This window comes from Dendrobates tinctorius, unplaced genomic scaffold (genome assembly GCF_039654945.1).
Source record: "Dendrobates tinctorius isolate UK_male_01 unplaced genomic scaffold, ASM3965494v1 ptg000009l, whole genome shotgun sequence".
Taxonomy (NCBI): Eukaryota; Metazoa; Chordata; class Amphibia; order Anura; family Dendrobatidae; genus Dendrobates; species Dendrobates tinctorius.
Genome location: NW_027361677.1, coordinates 4,901,413 through 4,926,745, shown reverse-complemented (window position 1 = coordinate 4,926,745; position 25,333 = coordinate 4,901,413). Strand labels below are relative to the sequence as shown.

Sequence of the window (25,333 nt, the reverse complement as noted above, 5' to 3'; positions counted from 1 at the left end):
ATCCGAATGAAGTTGCCCGCCGCACCCGAGTCCACATACGCCTCCACAGATCTACGCTCCCGACCTAGGAGAATTAAAGCTGAGATAGTAAGGAGTAGAGAGGGAACAGAGTCACCTAGGGAGGCCTCTCTTACCTGGCCTAGGCGGAGGAGTTTCCCGGCCTCTCAGGACAGAAACGCAGGAAATGGTTGGTTCCACCACAATAGAGGCATAATCCTTGCTCTAACCTTTCCCTGTGCCGCAGCTCCGATAGCTTAACGCGATCCACCTGCATGGGCTCCGGGGCAGAACTACTGGCAGGCTTGAACGAATGAGGACTGGGGGCTGGGTTGAACCTAGAGGGGCCTCTCTCCCTGACTGTCTCGCGGGAGCATTCCTGGAACCGCAAGTCAATACGAGTAGCCAGGGATATAAGGTCTTCTAAAGAGGTGGGGGTGTCCCGACCAGCAAGCTCGTCCTTGATTTTCCCCGATAGCCCCCTCCAAAAAGCCCCTACCAACGCCTCATTATTCCACCCCAGCTCTGAGGCCAGGGTCCGGAAGCGAATAGCGTACTGTCCCATGGTAAGAGTTCCCTGTCGGAGATTGAAAAGGGACTCCGTGGTGGAGGCCAGATGCCCGGGCTCGTCAAAGACCCGGTGAAAAGTATCCAGGAAGTCATGTAGGCTGGATACCACCGGATCATCCCGCTCGAGATGGGACACGATAAATGCCACCTTAGCCCTATCAGACGGGTATTGCTCGGGCAACAGCTTGAAATGTAGGCGGCACTGGTTAAGAAACCCCCGGCACAAATTGGGATGTTATGCGTTCTAACCGCAAGCAGCGCTGGCATCTCTCTTCTTTTTTTATGAGATCCCCGCTATACCTAGGAGGCTTCCCCAAACGTGGCGGTGGCTGAGGTGCAGGGTCGCGGGGCGGGGCAGAGGCCGCTGCGGACGACTGCAGGGACTGCAAACGGTCATCAACAGACGCCATGTAATTTAGAATATGGGACTGTGTATCACGCTGCTGCGCGAGCTCCTGCTGGAGTACCGCCAGGAGGGGGGCGCTCCCTGGATCGGAGGTTTGAATGGCGGATAACCGAGTGTTCATGGACTTCATAAAAGCCATAATCCGGGTTTGGTTCTCCCGCAAAAAGAGTAGTTCTTTTTGGGTGGCTGCCGAGGCACCAGCGGGGTCCATGGCCTGATTATGCTGTAAGGAGTAGCAAGAGTGGACCCTTTGGGTCACGGTACCGGAATCCCTGGGGCGAGCTGGCCAGGTGGTGCCGACACCTATACAGTGACCTTTAGGAGCAGGCCCGAAGGAGTCGAATACCGCGACAGCTGATACCAATAGTGGCGGCTCAGGTGCGGATGAGACAAACAAGGCAGAGGGTCAGGAGTGACTGGAGTCAGGAGTGACTGGAGTCAGGAGTGACAGGAGTCAGGAGCGACAGGAGTCAGGAGCGACAGGAGTCAGGAGCGACAGGAGTCAGGAGCGACAGGAGTCAGGAGCGACAGGAGTCAGGAGCGACCGGAGTCAGGAGCGACCGGAGTCAGGAGCGACTAGAGACAGGAGTGACCAGATGGGGCCAGAGTACCATACGGAATGCACGCGATAATCAGGCGCCTCCAAGAAGGAGGAGCCGCCTGATACACCTCGTGCTGGCACTTGATTGGAGATCACTCCTTAGGGAAGGTGCAGAAGGGGTTAAGAGGAGGGAGGAGCGTGCGCCCGCAGCCTAAGGCGCATTCCCGGGGCTGGCGTAGGACGGAAACAAGAAGGGGAGACCCCACGCTGGATTCCCCGGGCTGCAGGATGTGAGGCTGGGAGCACAGTGCGGCGCTGGGAATGATGAGCGGGGAGTCGGGGGGAGACCCAGGGAGCAGGAGCAGGCAGAGCGGGACCCAGCGAGACAGGTGACGCCGGCCCCGACCTGACAGGCGGCGCTGGTACCGACCTGACAGGCGGCGCTGGCGTGAAGCACGACTGAGTACAAGGCTGAGTACAAGGCAGAGTACAAGGACACGGACGTGCAGGATAGTGCACACAGAATATAGACACGGGCCTGGGTCACAGAAGTGGGAGCTTAAACAAAAACCAGGCGCCACAGGAAAGAGGAAGCAGGTTCAAATAACCCCCACCTTACCCGGATTGGCTGCTGGGATTTCTGGGTCAGGATATCCTGACTGCCCTCCAAGAGTGCCAGAGCTCATGAACCCAGTCCTGGAGCCTCCAGCAGTGCGGGGAGCACGGCAGGACTGAAGGACAGGAATGGAGGAGCGGGCAGCAGCGGACACGGAGGTAACAGTGGCGCGACCAGCCGTGGGGGAAGAGCGGCCAGTGGTGGTAACATATATACACACATACAGTACATACACTGGCATGTAAACGTTTGGACACCCCTGATCAAAATTACTTACTATTATTGTGAACAGTTAATTTGTTTCATCTTCAACCTGCTTATCTCTACAAGGCCTAAGCTTAAAGATTAAACATTTCCTTTGTATTTTAGGCAACAAATATATTTTTTTTCATCTTTTACATTATAAAATTACAAAAAGGAAAATGGTCACATGCAAATGTTTTCGCACCCTGAAAGTTAGTACCTAGTAGCTTCCCATTTTGCAAGTATCACAACTTATAAACACTTTTTGTAGCTGGACAAGAGTCTTTGAATTCTTGTTTGAGGGATTTTCTTCCATTCTTCCTTGGACTATTCTAACAGTTCTGCAAGATTCCTGGGTCATCTTGCATCCTCTGCTATTTTGAAGTCTAGCCACAGATTTTCAAAGATGTTCAGATCTTGGAACAGTGAGGGCCATTGTAAAACCTTCAGCTTGTGTCTTTTGTGGTCGTCTATTGTGGATTTTTACGTGTTTAGGATCATTATCCATTTGTAGAAGCCATCCTCTTTTCAGCTTCAGCTTTTTTACAGATGTTATGTTTGCATCAAGAATTTGTTGAAATTTCATTGAATCCATTCTTCCTTCTACCTATGAAATGTTCCCCGTGCCTCTCTGTGCAACACAACCCCAAAGCTTGATTGATCCACCATCATGCTTAGTGGTTAACAAAATGTTCTTTTCCTGAAATTCTGAGCCCTTTTTTCTCCACACATACCTTTAATCATTGTGGCTAAAGACTTCTATTTTAACCCCTTCACCCCCAAGGGTGGTTTGCACGTTCATGACCGGGCCAATTTTTACAATTCTGACCACTGTACCTTTATGAGGTCATAAATCTGGAACGCTTCCATGGATCCCGGTGATTCTGACATTGTTTTCTCGTGACATATTGTACTTCATGTTAGTGGTAAAATTTCATTCAAATAACTTGCGTTTATTTGTGAGAAAAACGGAAATTTGGCGAAAATTTTGAAAATATCGCAATTTTCCAACTTTGAATTTTTATGCCCTTAAATCACAGAGATACAGCACACAAAAAACTTGATAACTAACATTTCCCACATGTTTACTTTACATCAGCACAATTTTGGAACCAAAATTTTTTTTTGTTAGGAAGTTATAAGGGTTAAAAGTTGACCAGCGATTTCTCATTTTTACAACACCATTTTATTTTTAGGACCACATCACATTTGAGGTCACTTTGAGGGGTCTATATGATAGAAAATACCCAACAGTGACACCATTCTAAAAACTGCACCCCTTAAGGTGCTCAAAACCACATTCAAGAAGTTTATTAACCCTTTAGGTGCGTCGCAGGAATTTTTTTGAATATTTAAAAAAAAATGAACATCTAACTTTTTTTCATAAAAAAAATATTTCAGGTTCAATTTTTTTTATTTTACCAAGGGTAACAGGAGAAATTGGACTGCAAAAGTTATTGTGCAATTTGTCCTGAGTACGCTGATACCTGATATGTGGGGGGGAATGACTGTTTCGGCGCATGGCAGAGCTCAGAATGGAAGGAGCGCCGTTTGACTTTTTCAATGCAAAATTGGCTGGAATTCAGATCGGACGCCATGTCACGTTTGGAGAGTCCCTGATGTACCTAAACAGTGGAAACCCCATACAAGTGACCCCATTTTGGAAACTAGACCCCCCAAGGAACTTATCTAGATATGTGGTGAGAACTTTGAACCCACAAGGGCTTTACAGAAGTTTATAACGTACAGCCGTACAATTAAAAAATCATATTTTTTCCACAAAAATGATCTTTTCACCCTCAATTCTTATTTTTCCAAGGGTAACAGGACCCTAAAAGTTATTGTGCAATTTGTCCCGAGTACGCTGATACCCCACATGTGGGGGTAAACCACTATTTGGGCGCATGGCAGAGCTCGGAAGGGAAGCGGCGCCATTTGACGTTTTTGGCTGGAATTGAGATCGGACACCATGTTGCGATTGGAAAACCCCTGATGTACCTAAACAGTGGAAACCCCCCACAAATGACACCATTTTGTAAACTAGACCCCCCAAGGAACTTATCTAGATGTGTGGTGAGCACTTTGAACCCCCCAGTGCTTCACAGAAGTTTATAACGCCCGGGCGTGAAAATAAAAAATTTGTATTTTTTCCACAAACATGATCTTTTAGTCACCATTCTTTTATTTTCCCAAGGGTAACAGGAGAAATTGGACCCCAAAAGTTGTTGTCCAATTTGTCCTGAGTATGCTGATACCCCAAATGTGGGAGAAAACTACTGTATGGGCACACGTCGGGGCTCGGAAGGGAAGTAGTGACGTTTTGGAATGCAGACTTTGATGGAATGGTCTGCGGGTGTCATGTTGCCTTTGGAGAGCCCCTAATGTACCTAAACAGTAGAAACCCCCCACAAATGACCCCATTTTGAAAACTAGACCCCCTAAGGAACTTATCTAGATCTGAGGTGAGCACTTTGAACCCCCAAAGGCTTCACAGAAGTTTATAATGCCAGGGCATGAAAATAAAAAAATCGTATTTTTTCCACAAACATGATCAATTAGTCGCCAATTTTTTCATTTTCCCAAGGGTAACAGGAGAAATTGGACCCCAAAAGTTGTTGTCCAATTTGTCATGAGTATGCTGACACCCCATATGTGGGAGAAAACTACTGTATGGACACACGTCAGGGCTCGGAAGGGAAGTAGTGACGTTTTGGAATGCAGACTTAGATGGAATGGTCTGCGGGTGTCATGTTGCCTTTGGAGAGCCCCTAATGTACCTAAACAGTGGAAACCCCCACAAATGACCCCATTTTGGAAACGAGACCCCCCCAAGGAACTTATCTAGATGTGTGGTGAGCACTTTGAACCCCCAAAGGCTTCACAGAAGTTTATAATGCCCGGACATGAAAATAAAAAAATCGTATTTTTTCCACAAACATGATCAATTAGTCCCCAATTTTTTTATTTTCCCAAGGATAACAGGAGAAATTGGACCCCAAATGTTGCTGTCCAATTTGTCATGAGTACGCTGACACCCCATATGTGGGAGAAAACTACTGTATGGACACACGTCGGGGCTCGGAAGGGAAGCAGTGACATTTTGGAATGCAGACATTGATGGAATGGTCTGCGGGTGTCATGTGCGTTTGGAGAGCCCCTGATGTACCTAAACTATTGAAACTCCCCACAAGTGACCCCATTTTCGACACTAGGCCCCCCACGGAACTTATCTAGATGTGTGGTGAGCACTTTGAACCCCCAAGTGCTTCACAGAAGTTTATAACGCTCGGGCGTGAAAATCAAAAAATCATTTTTTTCCACAAAAATGATATTTTTGCCCCCAATTTTTTATTTTCCTAAGGGTAACAGGAGAAATTGGACCCCAAAAATTGTTTTGCAATTTGACCTGAGTAGGCTGATACCCTACATGTGGGGGTAAAACACTGTTTGGGCGCATGGCAGAGCTTGGAAGGGAAGGAGCACCATTTGACTTTTTCAACTCAGAATTGGCTGGAATTGAGATCAGACGCCATGTTGCATTTGGAGAGCCCCTGATGTGCCCAAACAGTGGAAACCCCCAATTCTAACTCCAACCCGAACCCCAACACACCCCTAACCCTAATCTCAGCCCTAACCCTAACCCTAGCCCTAACCCTAACCCTAATGGAAAAATGGAAATAAATACATTTTTTTATTCTATTATTTTTCCCTAACTAAGGGGGTGATAACGGGGGGTTTGATTTACTATTTATGGCGGTTTTTATGTTTGGCGGCTGTCACACGCTAAAAGACGCTTTTTATTGTAAAAATAGTTTTTGCATCACCACATATTGTGAGCTATAATTTTTCCGTATTTTGACCCACTGAGTCATGTGAGGTCTTATTTTTTGCGGGACGAGTTGACGTTTTTATTGGTACCATTTTCGGGCACGTGACTTTTTTGATCGCTTTTTATTCCGATTTTTGGGACGCAGAATGAACAAAAACCAGCGTTTCATGAATTTCTTTTGGGGGGTGCGTTTACACCGTTCCGCGTGCGATAAAATTAAAAGCGGTTTTATTCTTCGGGTCAGTACGGTTACAGCGATACCTCATTTAGGTCGTTTTTTTATGTTTTGTCGGTTTTATGCAATGAAAACTATTTTATATAAAAAATAATTATTTTTGCATCGCTTTATTCTGCGAGCTATAACCCACGTGGGCGCCGCTGATCGCGGTAGACGTACTATCCCGTCCATGGGCATAGGGGCCCGGGTCCCATGGACGGGATAGTACGTCTCATGTCAGGAAGGGGTTAATCTCATCAGTCCACAGAGCTTATTTCCAAAATGCATCAGGCTTGTTTAGATGTTGTTTTGCACACTTCTGACACTGAATTTTATGGTGAGGCTGCAGGAGAGGTTTTCTTCTGATGACTCTTCCATGAGGACCATATTTGTGCAGGTGTCTCTGAACAACAGAAAAATGTACCACAACTCCAGAGTCTGCTAAATCTTCCTGAAGGTCTTTTGCAGTCAAACATTGGTTCTGGTTTGCGACTACAGCAATCCTATGAGAACCTATCACTGAAATTTTGCTTGGTCTTCCAGAATTTATCTTGACCTCCACTGTTCCTGGTAACTGATATTTCTTAATTATATTTCTAACTGAGGAAAGGACAACTTGAAAACACTTTGCTATCTACCTATAGTCTTCTCCTGCTTTGTGGGCCTCTACCACTTTAATTTTCAGAGTGCTAGGCAGCTGCTTAGAAGAACCCATGGCTGCTGTTTTTTTGTCACAAGATTTGAGGAGACTGGGTTTTTATAAAACTCTGAAATCTGCATCACCTGACCTTTCCTAACGATTATAGTGAACAAGCCATTACCATAACAGGCCAATTAAGGTCTGAAACCTTGGTTAACGTTATCTGAGCACACAAAACTCCAAGGATGCCCATACTTCTGCATTGGCCCATTTTCCCTTTTGCAATTTTAAAAATGACAATAGATTTTTTGCCTAAAATACAAAGGATATGTCCTGTGTAACTTTAGGCCTTTTAAAGATTATTTCATTTTCAACTTCCTCAACTGTTCACAATAATAGTAATTTTGACCAGGAGTGCTCAAACTTTTACATGCCACTGTATATATAGTGGCATGCTGAAAGTGTTGACACCCTTGAAATTGTTCCAGAACATGGAGTATTTCTCCAAGAAAATTATTGCAATTACACACGTTTTGTTATATGCATGTTTATTTCCTATGTGTGTATTGGAACAACACAAAAAAAAAACAGAAAAAAGGCAAATCCCAAAAATGATCTGGACAAAATTGTTGGCACCTTTCCAAAATTATGGATAAACAACTTTGTTTTAAGAATGTGATGCTCGTTCAAACTCACCTGTGGCAAGAAACAGATGTAGGCAATATGAAAATCACACCTGAAACCAAATAAAAAGGGGAGAAGTTGCCTCAATCTTTGCATTGTGTGTGCCACATTAAGCACGGAGAATAGAAAGAGAGACGAGAACTGTCTGAGGAATTGACAACCAAAATTGTTAAAAAATATCAACAATCTCAAGGTTTCAAGTCCATCTCCAGAGCTCTTAATGTTCCTTTGTCCACAGTGCACAACATAATCAAGAAATTTACAACCCAGAGCACTGTAGCTAATCTCCCTGGACATAGATGGCAGAGAAAAATTGACGAAAGGTTACAACACAAAATAGTCCAGATGGTGGATAAGCAGCCCCAGTCAAGTTCCAAAGAAATTCAAGCAGTACTGCAGGCTCAGGGTACATCAGTGTCAGCGAGAACTATCCATCAACATTTGAATGAAATGAAATGCTATGGCAGGAAACCCAGGAGGACCCCACTGCTGACAGAGAGACATAAAAGCGCTAGATTGCAGTTTGCAAAAATGTATGCGAGTAAACCAAAATCCTTCTCGGAAAGCATCTTGTGGACAGATGAGACCAAAATAGAGCTTATTGGAAAAGCACATCATTCTACAGTTTACTGAAAACGTAATGAGGCCTACAAAGAAAAGAACATAGTCCCTACAGTCAAATATGGTGGTGGTTCAAAGAGGTTTTGTTGCCTCTGGCACTGGGTGCCTTGACTGAGTGAAAGGTTCATGAAATCAGAAGATCATCAAAGGATTTTGGGTCGCAATGTAGTGCCCTGTGTCAGAAAGCTGGGGTTGTGTCCAGAATGGATGGAAACAAAGTGTTGGAGAGTCCCGAAGTGGCCAGCAATGGGTCCAGATCTAAATCCCATTGATCACCTATGGAGAGATCTTAAAATTCTTGTTGGGAGAAGGCATCTTCAAATATGAGAGACCTGAAGCAGTTTGCAATAGAAAAGTGGTCTGAAATTCTAGGTGAGAATTGAAAGAAGCTTATTGATGGTTATAGGAAGCGATTGATTGCAATTATTTATTCCAAAGGGTGCAACCAAATATTAAGTAGAGGGTGCCAACAATTACGTCCGGCCCATTTTTGGGGTTTTAAGAGAAATTAAGTCTAATTTGCCTTTTTTTGTGTTGTTACGATACACACAAGGGAAAAAAAAACAAGTGTGCAACAAAACAATGTGTAATTGTAATAATTTTCTGGGAAAAATCCTTCATTATGAGGAACAAATTCTAGGATGCTAAACACTTTCAGCCATGACTGTATATAGTAGTTTTAATGATTGTAAACTCTTTTCTTTAGTCCTGCTTTGGGATTTGACTTGGACATCCATGAGCCGGATTGCTTTTAGCACATATTGCAATGCTGTAATACAGCAGTACATTGTGGCTTTAGGAGTATGTGCGCACAATGTCTTTGTCAGGCGGATTCCGACTGTAATTTGCCAGAAAGTGTCCAGAAAGCGCTCAAAAGAATAACCATATGCAATTCTACGTAAAAACAACTTGCTGTTCACATGTTCTGTCTTTTCAGCGTCTTTTAATCGTTTCACGTTTCCAAAGACATTAAGAGGTTAAAAGTAGTGACCTGACCATTTTTCAGGCTTTTTAAGGCCATGTGCACACGATGCATTTTTCCTGCGGATCCGCAGCGGATTTTACTGCACAGAAACGCTGCGGATCCGCAAAGTGATTTACAGTACAATGTAAATCAATTAAAAAAAAAAAAACGCTGTGCAGACGCTGCGTTTTTTTCCGCGCGGTACAAAAAATGCAGCATGTCACTTCTTTTGTGCGGTTTTCCACCTGCTCCATTCTCCAAATCCGCAGGGGGAAAACTGCAGTGGAAAACCGCACAAAAACCACAAGAAAACAGGAAGAAATCCGCAGGAAAAATGCAGGTCATTTGACCTGCGGATTTCTTCAAATCTACGCGGAAAAATCTGCAGGAGGAAAATCTACGTGTGCACTTAGCCTTACGCTCCGTACTTTTTGAGTCAATGGGAAGGCTCAAAAGATGCCTGTAAGTGCCAGCATGTCTGAAACGGCAGCGATCTGAGCAGGGCCGGCGTCAGCACCCGGCGTACCCGGGCAAGTGCCGGGGCCCTGGCGAGACGGGGGCCCACTCGGCACCTGAACAAGTTTTTTTTTTTTTATTTATAAGTCTGGGGTCGGTCCCCTGCTCTCCGCCCTCTGCCCTCCCCTCTCCGCCCTCTGCCCAACATCATACTGACCACCATCTCTTTTCCTGTGACAGTGCGTGGTCCACATGTTACCGCTCATTAAGGTCATGAATATGGACGCCACTCCTCTCCCATAGGAGTGGCACCCATATTCATGACCTTAATGAGCGGTACCACGTGACCGCACACTCTCACAGGAAAAAGTTACCAGCGCCTGGACTCAGGTGAGCAGTGTTGAGAATGAGTGGCGGTGGGGCCAGGGGGAGAATGAGCCCTGCCCCCGGGGGGAGATGAGAGTGAGCCAGGGGGGAATGAGCCCAGCAGGGGAGATGAGAGTGGGGGGGAAATGAGCCCATTATTCTCTATGGGGCATTATGTGAGGCCCATTATCCAGTACGGAGCATTATATGGGGCCCATTATCCTGTATGGAGCATTGTCCTGTATGCCTGTATGGAGCATTATATGTGGCCCATTATCCTGTATAGAGCATTATATGGAGCCCATTATCCTGTATGGAGCATTATATGGGGCCCATTATCCTGTATGAAGCATTATATGGGGCCCATTATCCTGTATGAAGCATTATATGGGGCCCATTATTCTGTATGGAGCATTATATTGGGCCCATTCTGTATGGAGCATTATATGAGGCCTATTTTCTGTATGGAGTTCTGTATGGAGCATTGTATGGGGCCCATTATTCTGTATAGACCATTATATGATGCCCATTATTATGTAAGGAGCATTATATGAGGACCCTTTTTCTGTATGAAGCAATATATGGGGCCCATTATTCTGTGTGAAGCAATATATGGGGCTCATTAAACTGTATGAAGCAATATATGGGGCACATTATTTTGTATGGAGCACTATATGGGGCTTATTATATTGTATGAAGCAATATATGGGGCTCATTATTCTGTATGGAGCATTATATGAGGCTCATTATTCTGTATGAAGCAATATTTGGGGCTCAGTATTCTGTATGGAGCATTATATGAGGCTCATTATTCTGTATGAAGCAATATTTGGGGCTCATTATTCTGTATGGAGCATTATATGAGGCTCATTATTCTGTATGAAGCATATGAGGCTCATTATTCTATATGGAGCATTATATGAGGCTCATTATTCTGTATGGAGCATTATATGAGGCTCATTATTCTGTATGAAGCAATATGTGGTGCCCAATAAACTGTATGGAAGACTATGTGATGCCCAGAATACTGTATGGAGTTCTATACTGTCCGGTCTTAAATGAAAACTTTTGAATCCCCACTAGGGCACGCACTGTGCTCTGCGAGGATTTGCTGGTTTCTGAGCTATTGTAGAATTTACAATAGATATCACTCATGTAATGAATGTAAGAAGTAAGTGATATCTTTGGCATTGTACGATACCTATATTTCTTTGCCGTATCTGTGCATCTGGAATTGTGGTACGTGTTAAAGGGGCCCACTGAGACGCTTTCACCCAGGGCCCACAAAAACCTGGAGCCGGCCCTGGATCTGAGTCATCTGACAGGTTAGTACATGGTGGGCCGAACACTACTTGATTTGTTGTGGGTCCTTAAAATTCCCATTTTGTGCAGTTTTTGATCCAATGCTGTCACCTAGTGGCCACGTTAGTGTACTACATACTTATCTATAGCTTTATAACAACTTTTACATGTTTAAAATTGCATTTTTGTACTTTTGTGTTACGGTATGTATTCGCTCCAGCCTGGGGTATGGCATAGGAAAATAATCTAAACATAAACTCTGCTCAGGGATTATTTGTCATGTAGGTCCTCACTTCTAAGGTGGATCCAGTTTACTGGTACTAGAGCTCTGCAAAATCAGCATGTTACCGGAAAAGTGCACCAAAAGACCAATTCCTTTCTTCCCTTCCTTTCAGCAGTTTATGTCTGCATATGAAGAAACAATGCTGCTGTGGTCTCCCCACTGATAAAGGAGTTATTACACACACTGCACACTAGGGTCACACACTGCACTCCTGCACACCCTCAGGTAACACACACTGCACATCCTCAGGTCAAGAACACTGCACTCTCAGGTCAAGAACACTGCACTCTCAGGTCACACACAAACTGCACACAAAAGTCACACACATACTGCACTCCTGCACACTAGGGTCACACACACTGCACTCCTGCACACCTTCAGGTCACACACACACTGCACTCCTGCACACCTTAAGGTCACACACACACTGCACTCCTGCACACCGTCAGGTCACACACATACTGAACTCCTGCACACCCTCAGGTCACACACTGCACTCCTGCACACCCTCAGGTCACACACTACACTCCTGCACACCCTCAGGTCACACACTGCACTCCTGCACACCCACAGGTCACACACTGCACTCCTGCACACCCTCAGGTCACACACTACACTCCTGCACACCCTCAGGTCACACACTGCACTCCTGCACACCCTCAGGTCACACACTACACTCCTGCACACCCTCAGGTCACACACTGCACTCCTGCACACCCTCAGGTCACACACTGCACTCCTGCACACCCACAGGTCACACACTGCACTCCTGCACACATTCAGGTCATACACCTGCACACACTCAGGTCACACACCTGCACACATTCAGGTCACACACACACACTGCACTCCTGCACACCGTCAGGTCACACGCTTACTGGACTCCTGCACACCCTCAGGTCACACCCACACTGCACTCCTGAACACACTCAGGACCGGTCCTGTGTTTTGGCGACTTGATGTGACTGTCCTCTAGGAATATTAAGCTGAAGGTTCCGTCTTGGAAACTGGGTCCCTGGTTTATCGGTCCTTATTAAATCTTAGTCGTCAATCCCGTAGCATTCCACCTTGCTTTACCATCTACCTTTAGGATCCATAATGTTCTTCATCGTTCACTTCTCAAAAAGTACGTGGCATCTGCAGTACCATCGCCTCTACCACCTTCTCCTGTCATTATCGATTGTAATCTGGAATTCCAGATAGCAAAAGTCTTGGACTCTCGTCTTGTTCGTTGGTCGCTTCAGTATCTGGTACATTGGAGGGGGTACGATCCTGAGGAGAGGATTATGGGTACCAGCATCTGATGTTCATGCGGCCAGATTGGTCCGGGCCTTTCACGTGGCACACCCCAATAAACCTGGGCCTGAGGTTTCCGGGGTTACTGCAAAGGAGCGGAGCCAGAAGACCGCAGCGTCTGATTGCTCCTGCGCTGAGAAAAAGCACTCCTCCGTCTTATTAAACTTGTTTGTTTCTTCTGGCAGAACAGTGGATAATCGGCCATGTTGGAAATCCCTGTGCACAGCTGTGCTCGGTTAGCCACTCCTTTTCCCTATATAATCTGGACTCTATTACTAATCCTCGTCAGAGCTAGCTTTATTGCTGCATGGCTAACGGAGGAAAAGGAGTTGGTATGAGGAGAGCTGGAGGAGTTATTAGCATCTGTTTGGTTTGTACGCTTGGTAATTCCTTATCCTACCCTATTTTGTTTTATTCCCCTTTCTGCACACCCCGGTGGATTCCTCTGTTATATGTGAGTGAATATTTTGTGTCTGGAGTTTTCAGTTTACCCTTGTCTTTGTTGCCCTGTTTGTCAGGTTGGTGTACTGCGGTGCACAGTAGCGACTCCTCTTCCCTGGGTGGGGGAAGAGAACAGACTGAGGACTAATTCAGGAGATAAGGCAAGGGCGGAGGCCCCGGCATCTTTGTCATCTAAAGTATCCCTGGGAACAGGGCAAGCTAGGACACTCCCTAGTGTTGGGGCCAGGAAAAGGAGTCCCTGGTCCCGGGACACCAGACAGCTGTGTCGTCACAATATTTCAATGGCTCACTTCTTCCCAGATCTCTGCTTGTTGTCCATAAATGTGGCCCTTCCTGATACATACAGACCAGAAAAGGCTCAAATCACAACTTTTTAACCTTTTAGATACCACATTCAATCAAGGCAGCAAAGTTTGAGTTAGGAATGGGGAGTAGGTTTCATTTCCAATACCCAACGCCCTTTACTTCTGCCAATCCTATGAACCCTAGAAGTTAATTGGGGTAGTGGTCTCTGAGGAGCGCCAGGAGAGCGGTAAATGAGGTGAATGGGGGTCAATGATCCACTGCAGCTCCAGCCGAACACCTCCAATGGAGGATAGTGAACTTGGACGAGAAGAGTGAACGGTCAGCGGAGCGCTAGGAACACACAGACAACAATTGGTTCTTCTTTAGCCCACAACGCGTTTCGACGGTAACCCTGTCTTCATCAGGTGGGAGTTTATTATTACAAGACAGGAAGGGGTATATATAACAGACAATCAATTGATCCAAGCAATCAACAATCACATGATTAGCATGTCACATGACAGCATAAAGCATAAAAATACACAGGAACGCACAATAAGAAAGAAAACAATAAGAATAAAAATACATAATAAAATGCATAAAACATAAGATTAAGAACAAATGTATTACAATAAAATATATATATGGCTAAAAAGGGAGTAAAAAGAATAAAATTATCTCGTCACTTTCTCAATATTCAAATTCAAACCCTCAGGGGCCAGTATACCTAGCTTAAATATCCAAAAACTTTCCCGATGAATTAAGCTGCTGTAACGATCAGATACAGTATCTGGTATATAATCAGTAATTATTAACTTTAATGATTTTGGATCCTTCTGATGCATAGTAAGGAAATGTTTGGACAAACTATGCAGTGGAAAACCATTCTGAATGTTCTGGCGGTGCTTATTTAGCCGCACGTGCATGGTCTGTATGGTGCGGCCTACATATTGGAGCCCGCAACTGCATTCCAGTAAGTACACTACAAAAATTGATTGGCAGTTAACAAAATGATTAATTTTATAACTAATGCCCACCGTGGTGTTAGATCCAAATTCCTTTGCACCATTAATAATAGATAAACAGCACAGGCACTTCGCAGTTCTACAAGCAACAACCATGGTTCCTGGCTGATGTTGCCCCAGACCCAAGAGAAGGATTCAAAGTTGTACAGCAAGATTACGGAGAGTACGACTTCTTCTATATACTGTTCTGGGCCGGACAGGAACATGTCTAGAGAGTATAGGGTCACCCTTCAGAATAAACCAATATTTCATCAGAAGTTTCTGTATCCTCATATGTGATTGGTTAAACATGGTGACAAAGCACCATTTGCCAAATTCCGAAGTGGAAGGACCATTGGTTTTCCTATTTTTAATCTTATCTATACAGTCATTCTGGGAAAATGATGTAGTTTTTAAAAATGCATCCTGGACCCGTTTTTTTTTTGGGCAGCCTTTATTTTGGAAACGTTGTTTCAAAACGTTTGCTTCAATGTGAAAATCCGTGTCCCTAGTGCAATTCTTGATTCTCCAATATTGCCTAAATGGGATTTTGAGAATCCACTTAGGGAGGTGGCCGTTATTAAAACTTAAATAACTATGTACATCCACATTCTTAAAGTGCATAGACGTAAAGAAATGGCCTCCAGCGTCCACGTGCACAACCAAATCCAGGAATTGGATAGATGTACTAGACATGTTAGCAGTAAAGGAAAGGCCCCAGGGGTTTAGGTTTAGATTAAGGACAAATTCCAATGCTTCTAACTCCGTGCCGGTCCAAACTATGAATAAGTCGTCTATGAAACAAGGGTAAAGGGCTATCTTACCAATTGCCAGGTCAGACTGCGCGATGAAGACGGATTCAAAAGCCCCCATGAACAGATCTGCATAACTGGGGGCAAATCTTGTCCCCATCGCGCAGCCTTTGACCTGGCGGTAAAAAGAATGCACAAAGGTGAACTGGAATGCCGTTGTGGGCTCCAATATGTAGGCCGCACCATACAGACCATGCACGCGCGGCTAAATAAGCACCGCCAGAACATTCGGAATGGTTTTCCACTGCATAGTTTGTCCAAACATTTCCTTACTATGCATCAGAAGGATCCAAAATCATTATTGATTATATACTAGATACTGTATCTGATCGTTACAGCAGCTTAATTAATCTGGAAAGTTTTTGGATATTTAAGCTAGGTACACTGGACCCTGAGGGTTTGAATTTGACTATTGAGAAAGTGATGAGATAATTTTATTCTTTTTACTCCCTTTTAGCCATATATATATTTTATTGTAATACATTTGTTCTTAATCTTACGTTTTATGCATTTTATTATGTATTTTTATTCTTATTGTTTTCTTCCTTATTGTGCGTTCCTGTGTATTTTTATGCTGCCATGTGACATGCTAATCATTTGATTGTTGATTACTTGGATCAATTGATTGACTGTCTGTTATATATATACCCCTTCCTGTTTTGTAATAATAAACTGCCACCTGATGAAGACGGGGTTACCGTCGAAACGCGTTGTGGGCTAAAGAAGAACCATTTGTTGTCCGTGTGTTCCTAGCGCTCCGCTGACCGTCCACTTATCGTCCAGATTCACAATCCTATGAATCCTGGCTTGTTACTGGGCTTTATGTTGCAAGGAGTGAACTGAACCAACACACTATAGGTGATTGCAGGTTCATGTCCTGTAGAGGGACCAATAAAAAAAAAAAAGTGAAAGCATTTTAAAATATATATAAAAAATAAAGGAGAAAAACAAATATAAAATACATATATATATATATATATATATATATATATTTTTTTTTTTTTTTCCTCTGGCAGGCATCCTAAGAGTTCCTGTGCCCCTATGATGGGAGTCCTGGGGGCCATTATTGGGCCCCTGGCCTTCATAATAAACCATCTTCACCCTACAATTGTGCTACAGAGTCATAGCGTGATTTCGGAAATGTGGCATGTGGGGTTGTAGTAAAAAAAAAAACCATCATATTAATTCACATAAGATTTTATTTGACATGGGAAAAAATTATACAGTAAGGCACGGAACCAATATGACATATCTAACAGACGGAGAAATGGTTATAAATGCAAAGCTATTCTCAGATCAAAAATGGCAAGTTTTTGCTCTTGTTTTATTCCCGCCATTTCCCCGATTATGCGTCTTTTTCTTCTTTTTTTTTTTTAATCCCGCCATATCGCTAAAAAGATTTGGGCCTTTTTATTTAGTCCAAACGATTTTGGTCTTTGCCAAGAGGGCGGGGCTCACAGGAACCTCTGGGGCGTGTCTCTAGGCAGCTCTGCATTATTACCCTGTGAGCCACGCCCATAAAAAACAGCACTTAATAAAAAGGTCCATCTCTCTGGATGATATGGCGAATTAAAAAAAAAAAGGCAGCATACCTGGGTGAGGAGTGAAAATTTTGATCTGGTGACAGGTTCTCTTTAAGTAAATGTGCAAATTAAAAGTGCAACTAGGTTTGGAAGAGTGCATTAATTTCCTAGGTCTTTCAATGTATCTACATAATAGCGCCATACAGTACACATAAATAATGATATTATACAATACACTAGCAATACGATTTCACTCAGATTAACCCCTAACAGTGCCATCGCAGTGCTTATAAAGCAAAAAAGTCAGCAGAGTGCCCCTTGTAAACAACTGTATATACCAGCGGGGTGTAGCGATATAGGCTATGGTGGTCTCAGGGGGAGATGCCTTGTTATGAATCGTACCTTATTGAACAGTATAGTCCATTTCCACTGATTTCTAACATCATTAATGACGGTTACATTGAGTTTCATACACTGGGTTTCCTTTATCGACACAAATATAGAAAAAAAGATGGCCGTGTTGCCCGTAGCAACCAGTCGGATCACCAGGCTACTGGTTTACGTAGGCCGCAGTTCTAATGGTTGTCTACCTGCGGTTTCAAACATGATTAGACTGGGCAGAGTTGGACGGAAAAGTGAAAGTGTGACCCCATAGGAACTAATGGGGGCCTCTAGAAAGTCAGAGCCGTGATGGTTTCTGTGGAGAAGCCTACAGTTTCCTCACCAAATTCAATTTAAGCAAATTTGCTTAATTTGGGGGTGAGGAGGGAGGGGTTGTTCTCAAGAAATAAATTTGGTGTCAATCTACCGGAAATGGGTTAAAAAAAAAAATAAAACTCTTGTCCTCACCTCTCCTGACACCAGTCCCATCGCTGTTGGGTCTTCGCCTTTTTGGTCACTTCTCTTGTGCCGTTGACAAGGCCAAACGCAGTAATGTGGGAAGCGACACGCATCATTAATGGCATGAAAATGCCAAACCAGAAGAGGATAATACCACCTATACAAAAGGGAGAAACCTGGGCCTACCAAAACAAGTAAAGCACAAGGGTCACAATATAAATGCCCTAACAGGTATGAAATGCCATAGATACAAAGAATAAACCATATATGAGCAGTCGATAAAACAGAAAAATATATATATATATCACCAGCATATCCCATATGTAAATAGGGATATGTTGAATGCATAACAAATTTAGTGATGAGTGAGCGTGCTGGGATAAGGTGTTATCTAAGCATGCTTGGGTGGTAACCGAGTGTCTTTGGAGTGCCCGAATACAATGTTCGACTTCTTTTCACTTGTGGTACATCATTAATCACTTCACATCTGATGACGTATATTTACATCATCCACTGTGTCCCTGGCTTTGATGCGGGCTCCAGTGCCGAGCCTGCATCTTTCCCCGCACTTGATGGCTGATTTCATTTAATCCGAAATCCACCTGCAGCTTTTTACCAGTTATATGCCGCTGTCAATCACTGACAGCAGCATTTAACTCACATCAGCCTTGAGCGCGTCATAAGTCTCGCCCTGTCACGTGATCATGGGCCGCCAATGGTTTATCATGACAGCTGGGGGTCTGCAAAAGACCCCCAATGCCTGTCATCATGATCCTACTGTGCATACATAGGAGATCACGATTTTCGCTATACATGGCAGTGCTGAAGCCCTGCAATGTTTAACAGTAGACGATCGGAAGATCGCAGCCACAAGTCTCCTAAGGGGGCTATTAAACACAGTAAAAAAAAAAAAAAAGTTTAAAAAAAACACACAAAAGTAACACAATTTTAAAAAAAGATAAAAATACACATATTTGGTATCGCTGTGTTCAGAAATGTCAAATCTATTAAAATATAAAGTAAATTAATCAGGTCGGTGCAAAGTGGAACGAGGAAATAAAAACAAAAAAGCCAGAATTACGGTTTTTAGGGGTTTTGGTTGCCGCAACATTGCAATAAAATGCAATAACAGGCAATCAAAACACTGTGTCTGCCCCAAAATGGTATCAGTAAAAATGTCAGCTCAGGGCGCAAAAAATAAGCCCTCACCCAGTAAAATCGCCCGGGGGTATAGGTGTTAATGTAAATGATGTGAGGCGGTGATAGTACTCGTCAGAACGTTCATATCGAAAAGGATTGATCGGAAAACCCGGGCAATGGTGGGACAAGTATGGGGAGGGCTAAAATTCGGTCAGTGCAATAGTTTTTCTTTTAAACCCTTCCTGGCACTCAGAAGAAGGCAAAACGGCTGACTGTGTTCCTCCATTACGGAAAGATCAGCATTTGAATTGATATGTAAATGAAGCTTTGTCACTCCAGCTCTATTTTCCACCAGCCGGGTCTAGAGCTTAATTTTCAAGTCAACTCAAATAACTATTTGTAGTATTGACGCCCTTGTTACTCCAGCTCTATTCCCTGACCAAAGCCGCCTCCTCCTGCTTGGCTGACAGCCTCTATGCTGTGAGACAGCATCAACTGAAACATTGGTCAAGCTAGATGAGGCGACACTGGGTAGGGAATAGAGCCGGAGTGACGGAGGCTTCAGATATACAAGTAGTTCTTTAGCTTTAATTACATATCAATTCAATTGCCGATTTCCCAGTAACAGAGGAACGGACTGGCCATGTAAAGGTATATCTGTTGTACTCTTTGAAAGAGCTACACTGCATAGAAATAGTTGAAATCCTGCTAGGTGATGTTCAGGGAAAACAAAGTTATCACCTAAACAACTGGATGGGTGGTAGCTTATTGATCGGTGGCAGTCCGACTGCTGGTACCCGCACCGATTGGCAAAATGGGATAACAGCACGGCAGCGCACACACTCAAATATAGCTCCATTCATTCACTGTGGGGGTCGGACCCACAGAAAGTGATTGGAGTGGTGGTTGTTTTCACCGGTCAACCTTTTTAAGAAAGAACACATCTGTTTTCTGATTATTCATGAATGGATGAACATGGTTGTAGAAGAAATCTTCTGATGATCTGGGAGGAACTTGGCTCTTCAACTAATTATTTCTAAAGAAAAATACATTTAGAAGAGGATCTGTCATAATAGGACATCTACAATTAAAAAGCTAGCTCATCCCCAGCCCAGGAGCTCCTGCCACTGGTCAAGTCCGGGGTCTAGAGAGTCATAGGATTGTGATCTACATTGGAGTAGGTAGGTACAGTGGTGTGTGCTTTCCAAGTCCTTTCATCCTACATAGGCTTTTATCGGTGAGATTATTTAGCAGGCCCAAATATGTTTGGTGTCAGAATGTCATGAAGATCGGAGTCAGTTTTCCTCTAGACCTTGGATGTATTTGAAGCCGGTTGGTGATAGGTTGCCTTCCAAGGATTATTCTCTTTAAAAATTTTAAGGGTATACTTCTTCAGACGTGGACAGTTCTTTAGGAAAGCCTGAACAACATCTAGATCAACCACACAGTAGCAATGAATTTCCTCCAATTCAGAACATTTCTCAGCCACACCAATAAGATTTGTGTCAAGAGCACTTGAAGATGTTGTCTGCACAACAAGTTTCCTCAAAGTTCGAGTATAGTGAGTACTGATAAATCTCAGTTGATTCGTCATTTCGTTGTAAGTGTTAAGTTGCAAGTTGGCCATGGGCATATTTGGCATTAGGATTCTTGGAATTTTCCAGGCTGGAACCGTGTGGTCAAATTCTAGATCCAGAGTGAAAGAAGGGTGACGCTGACATAGCTCTCCCCAAACCTCATCAGAAATAGCAACGGTGTACTTGTCTAGATGTTTACACAAAATATCAAGTTGACGAAATGGTGGTCTTTCTGGCTTCATCAGTTCTCGAAATATATCTTTAGAAAGACTAGAGTAGAAGACCCCTATAGAGGTCAGGTTAGGACACACTTGTAAAACTTGCATCAGAGTGTCAGGAGTTACTTTGCACACTAACGTTCTATTGTTGATGTACAGACTACGAAGATTTGGACTCCCGTTGGCGATGAGTCGTGTGAAGCCATCACTGAGGGTAAAGGGCAATTTCCTTAAGTCAACATGGTGGAGATCTATTTGACTTTCTTTCCGACACAGCTCCATGATACTGTCCAAAATCTCAAGCCCAGAGTAGAAAAATGGGTTCTCCCCACAACATGTAATGTTCAAACTCTCCAGCTTTCTGTTCAGTTTGGCCAAACAGATTAGGAGTTGGATCACATTTTTTCGTGTTCCTTCTTTGGCTTGGTCAAATACAATCTTCAAATTTCTTATCTGCCCAACAAAATCCTGTAGACCATCGATGGATAGAAGTTCTTTATCCGATACCCAACTTGAAAAAAAAATGGAAGCATATGTAGTTAGGAAGCATTCATGTAAATTTCACTTCTTTTTCATGGATGATGTTTCGGGACCACTAAGTACACCAATTATTACAATAACTTTGAAATAAAATACAGATGACACTAAATAGCCCTACCTATTTAGGTTCTTTCAATAGACTATCAGAAAAACAGGAGTAAAACTATAGGGGTTACAGAGATTCAAGTCACGCACAGGCTGTGTGGTCCGACAGGATCAAAAAATGTCCCTCTGCCTTATAAAAGTACTTCTAAAAATGTATCACATGTTGTAAAATGGTTGTCTCACGTTCTCAATCAAGAGCGCATGGCTCCTCAGCCTCTTGGCTTGCTGCTTGCTGGGGTGGCAGTGCACTCCTGATTGACTGACAGTTCTAACCAGTTGCATGGTTGTGCCGTTCGCCCAAAGTGGGCGCACTGTGATCTCACAAGCAGAGGCAGATTAACCTCTGCAGATTAAGAGGGGCACTGAAGCTGGCCAGATAAAAAAAACCCTTGCTCCTTGTTTGGAGACTGACCACTGCAGCAGTTTTCTCTAATTAGTGCTCTCCTTGTCAATTTAGGTGGATGGCCAAGTTTTGGTAGGTTTGCAGTCCTTTCATTTTTGGATGATTTTCAGCGCTTGGGCTTTTTATATAACCTAACCCTGCTTTACTTTTCTCCACAACTTTATCCTTGACATGTCTGGTGTGTTCCTTGGTTTTTATGATGCTGTTTCATCCCCAATGTTCTCAATCAAACCCCTGAGGACTTCCCAGAACACCTGTAGTTATACTGAAAATAAATGACACGCATAATTTACTAACTATGTGACTTCTGGAAGCAATTGGCCACTCAGGATTTTACTTAGCTGTCTCAGAGTACAGGAAGTTGAATAAAAATGCACGTCACAATTTTAAATTTTTATAATAATAATTTTTCAAGGCACTGTACCCTATTTGGACTTCTGACATTTTTGCCAATTTTTTTTTTTAGACTCTAACAAATTAAAATTAAAACTGAATACAAAGTGAAGCTAAAAAAAAAAAAAATGTGACCCAAACACGTGTAACGATTTAACAAAGGGTACTCAAGTGCCTACCTGATTTCTGTGTAGTGCCAGACCGAGCTGGATGTCACTGCCATCGACCAGGACTGGCACACCCGTGATACAGTCCATCGATCTGTAAGGGGTAAGTAGTAAAATATTTGGGCCAGAATCTCCTGCGGCATGTAGTCCCATTGTTGCTCCATTGTGTCTCAGTTTCAGATGAACCTTGGTATAAAAGCAAAATTCAGGTAAGAAGTGCTCCTCGTACGGGATTTATAGCCCTTCCTCGGTCAACTGCGGGAGCATTGGTCGCATTGGTTTTTTTTGCCCTTTACAGCTCTCACCCATAAACAACAGGTGTAAAATGAGATGGTGTTTTAAGGAGTGGCGCCACATGACTTGCATTGCACAACCAAGGACAGGCTCATTGTGAGTAGGTGTATGATAACCGTATAAGTACATGCCTAGGTGTGCTATACAGAGGCTGGCTGGAGTCCACATAGATAAATTGGTGCTTCAGCTCATACAAAGGTAAAAGGGGTTGACAATTTTTTTTTTTTTTTTTTTAACTTAAATGCTAATTTTTGGGGCTAAATTGGTTGCATTAACAATTTTGCACTGTTTGGCTTTTATAGGCTCTTTGCTTCCCTGCACATTCAACTTTGTGGTCAGGAGTTCAGAAAAAGACAAATAAGAGTTACAATTGCTCACTGACAGCTTCTCAGTTAACTCATTCTGCATCCAGCAATAGACAGAGCAAGTAGTCAAAAAGGCAAGCAGGCCCAACTCCGCTTGCTTTACAGATCTCTCCTTATATACACATGCAAGTAAAGACCTGTGACTCGGGGATAGCAGGGCAAGGGGCCGACACTGGACTAGTCATCCAAGATGTATGGTCCTTGGCCAACTTTTCAAACTATGTTTTCTCTGAAACACTGCAGCATTTCAGAATAAAACATGGCTGAAATGACAGAGCCACGGCTGATTCTTGCCACTCGTGGTCCTGGCAGCATGGATCGTCTGTCAGGTTGACGGCACTCCATGATAAAGATAGACATCCCTATGAAACTATTGAGAATGACAAAATATTTAAAGGCTTAAAAAAGGGAGCCCTGCTGAAGTCAAGGGGTCCACTTTTAAAGACACTCGATTAGCACCCGAGCATGCTTAGATAACACCTTATCCCAGCACGTTCGCTCATCACTAATAGTAATTGGACCTGCGCTCTATTCTATGAGATCAGTAGCATTTTTCTTGCATTCCAGCCATTGTTGCACACCCTTGAGATACTCACCACCGTACAATTCTGAAAAAGCTTCCTGAAAGCTGATCTGAATCCCTCCCATCAGCCACCATTGGGGAATTACTGTCAGATGACACAGGCAACCAGTAATGAGAGGGTGCGAGAGAGCGAGCAGCTACGACTGACGACAAGAAGCGGCTTCTAATGACTCAGGTCAGGGACGTCTCTCTACTATTATAGTCAACAGATGTCAGGGCAAGAAAAAAAATTAACATGACCGCTATTGTTTGCTGCGTGGAATGTACACTACTGTGCAAAAGTTTTAGGCAGGTGTGAAAAGTTGCTGCTAAGTAAATAGAAGTGTTAAAGGGGTTGAATGTTTGGCCCCAATAAAATAAAAACAAACAATTATACTCAAAGCCTGTGTCGGCGCCATTCCGGTGTTGTCGGCACTCGCTCTGTCGAGGCTCATGTGCAGTTGTTATGTCATGTGAGCCTTGCGCTCAGTCAGCCCTGAGGTCACTCTCCCTGGCCTCACTAACAGAAAGTGAGCGGCCATCCGCAGCTCTTATTTTCTAAGACGTCCTCCTCCCAGAAAAGTTTTTGTCCTCTTAATATATTGCAGTCATCATATTATACAGCACTGTGTACTTACAATTGCTCATTTTGCCTTTCTACCCAGATAATTATTATCTTGTCTCTGATTTATGTAGAAACAGGATGTCTCTTTTCCCTGCATGAGTCATCTCCCTTTACAACTCCTGACCCAGCTGCTCCCTCCTCACCCTGGCCAGGGACTTTTGCAAAGATGACTCATACAAGTAAAACTGACCTCCTGTTTCTACATAGAACTTAGAAGGATTCATCTAGTCTGTTATTAATCATGTGATGTGATAGACCTAATGGAAAAGAGAAGAATTAAATGGATAGAAAGGCAAAATGAGCAATTGTAAATACACATTTACAATAAAAAATATATAAAAAAATAAAAGGGAACGTTAAAATACCACATCCTAGGTATCACTGAATGAAATAATTCAGTTGCAAATCTTTACTCATCATTACATAGTGGGATGCGTTGAGAACAATAAAACAAATATTATCAATTTAACCCCTTCCTGACATCTGACGTACTATCCCGTCCACGGGACCCGGGCCCCTATGACGGGGGCGGGATAGTACGTCATCGCGATCAGCGGCGTCATCGCTGATCGAGGCCGGGTGTCAGCTGATTATCACAGCTGACACTCGGCACTATGTGTCAGGGGCGGTCACGGACCGCCCCCGGCACGTTAACCCCTGGCACACTGCGATCAAACACGATCGCAGTGTACTGGGGGTTTAGGGAAGCATCGGCAGGGAGGGGGCTCCCTCCGTGCTTCCCTGAGACAACGGCAGCAGCACGATGTGGGCACTGAGAAAGTCGCCTCCATGCAGGTCCCCGGATCCAATATGGCGGCGGGGACCTTCGGGGGCCTGCAGGGAGGCGTCTGTCTCAGTGCCTGCTGAGAGCAGGCTCTGAGAAAGCCTGCAGCAGCGCCTATCACATCGCTGATCTGACAGAGTGCTGTGCAACCTGTCAGATCAGCGATCTGACATATTACAGTGATGTCCCTCCCCTGGGACAAT

General features: G+C 43.8%; 1 protein-coding gene across 1 annotated transcript; it reads right to left on the bottom strand.

Moving 5' to 3' along the window:
- Positions 1-16,775: 16,775 nt before the first annotated feature.
- FBXL8 (F-box and leucine rich repeat protein 8) lies at positions 16,776-23,792 on the bottom strand. Its single transcript, XM_073582250.1, has 3 exons — positions 23,756-23,792; positions 22,513-22,686; positions 16,776-21,403 (listed from the first exon to the last, which is right to left on the bottom strand). The coding sequence occupies exons 2-3, from the start codon at positions 22,662-22,664 to the stop codon at positions 20,404-20,406; spliced, it is 1,152 nt and encodes a 383-aa protein (XP_073438351.1). The 5' UTR covers positions 22,665-22,686; positions 23,756-23,792; the 3' UTR covers positions 16,776-20,403.
- Between the last annotated feature and the right edge of the window lie 1,541 nt (positions 23,793-25,333).

Excerpts from the sequence above, each read along its gene's own strand:
- FBXL8 (XM_073582250.1), bottom strand. The coding sequence starts at position 22,664 with ATGGAGCAACAATGGGACTACATGCCGCAGGAGATTCTGGCCCAAATA. Across the intron at positions 21,404-22,512 it reads TGGCACTACACAGAAATCAG|TTGGGTATCGGATAAAGAAC; the intron begins GTAGGCACTTGA and ends TTTTTTTTCAAG.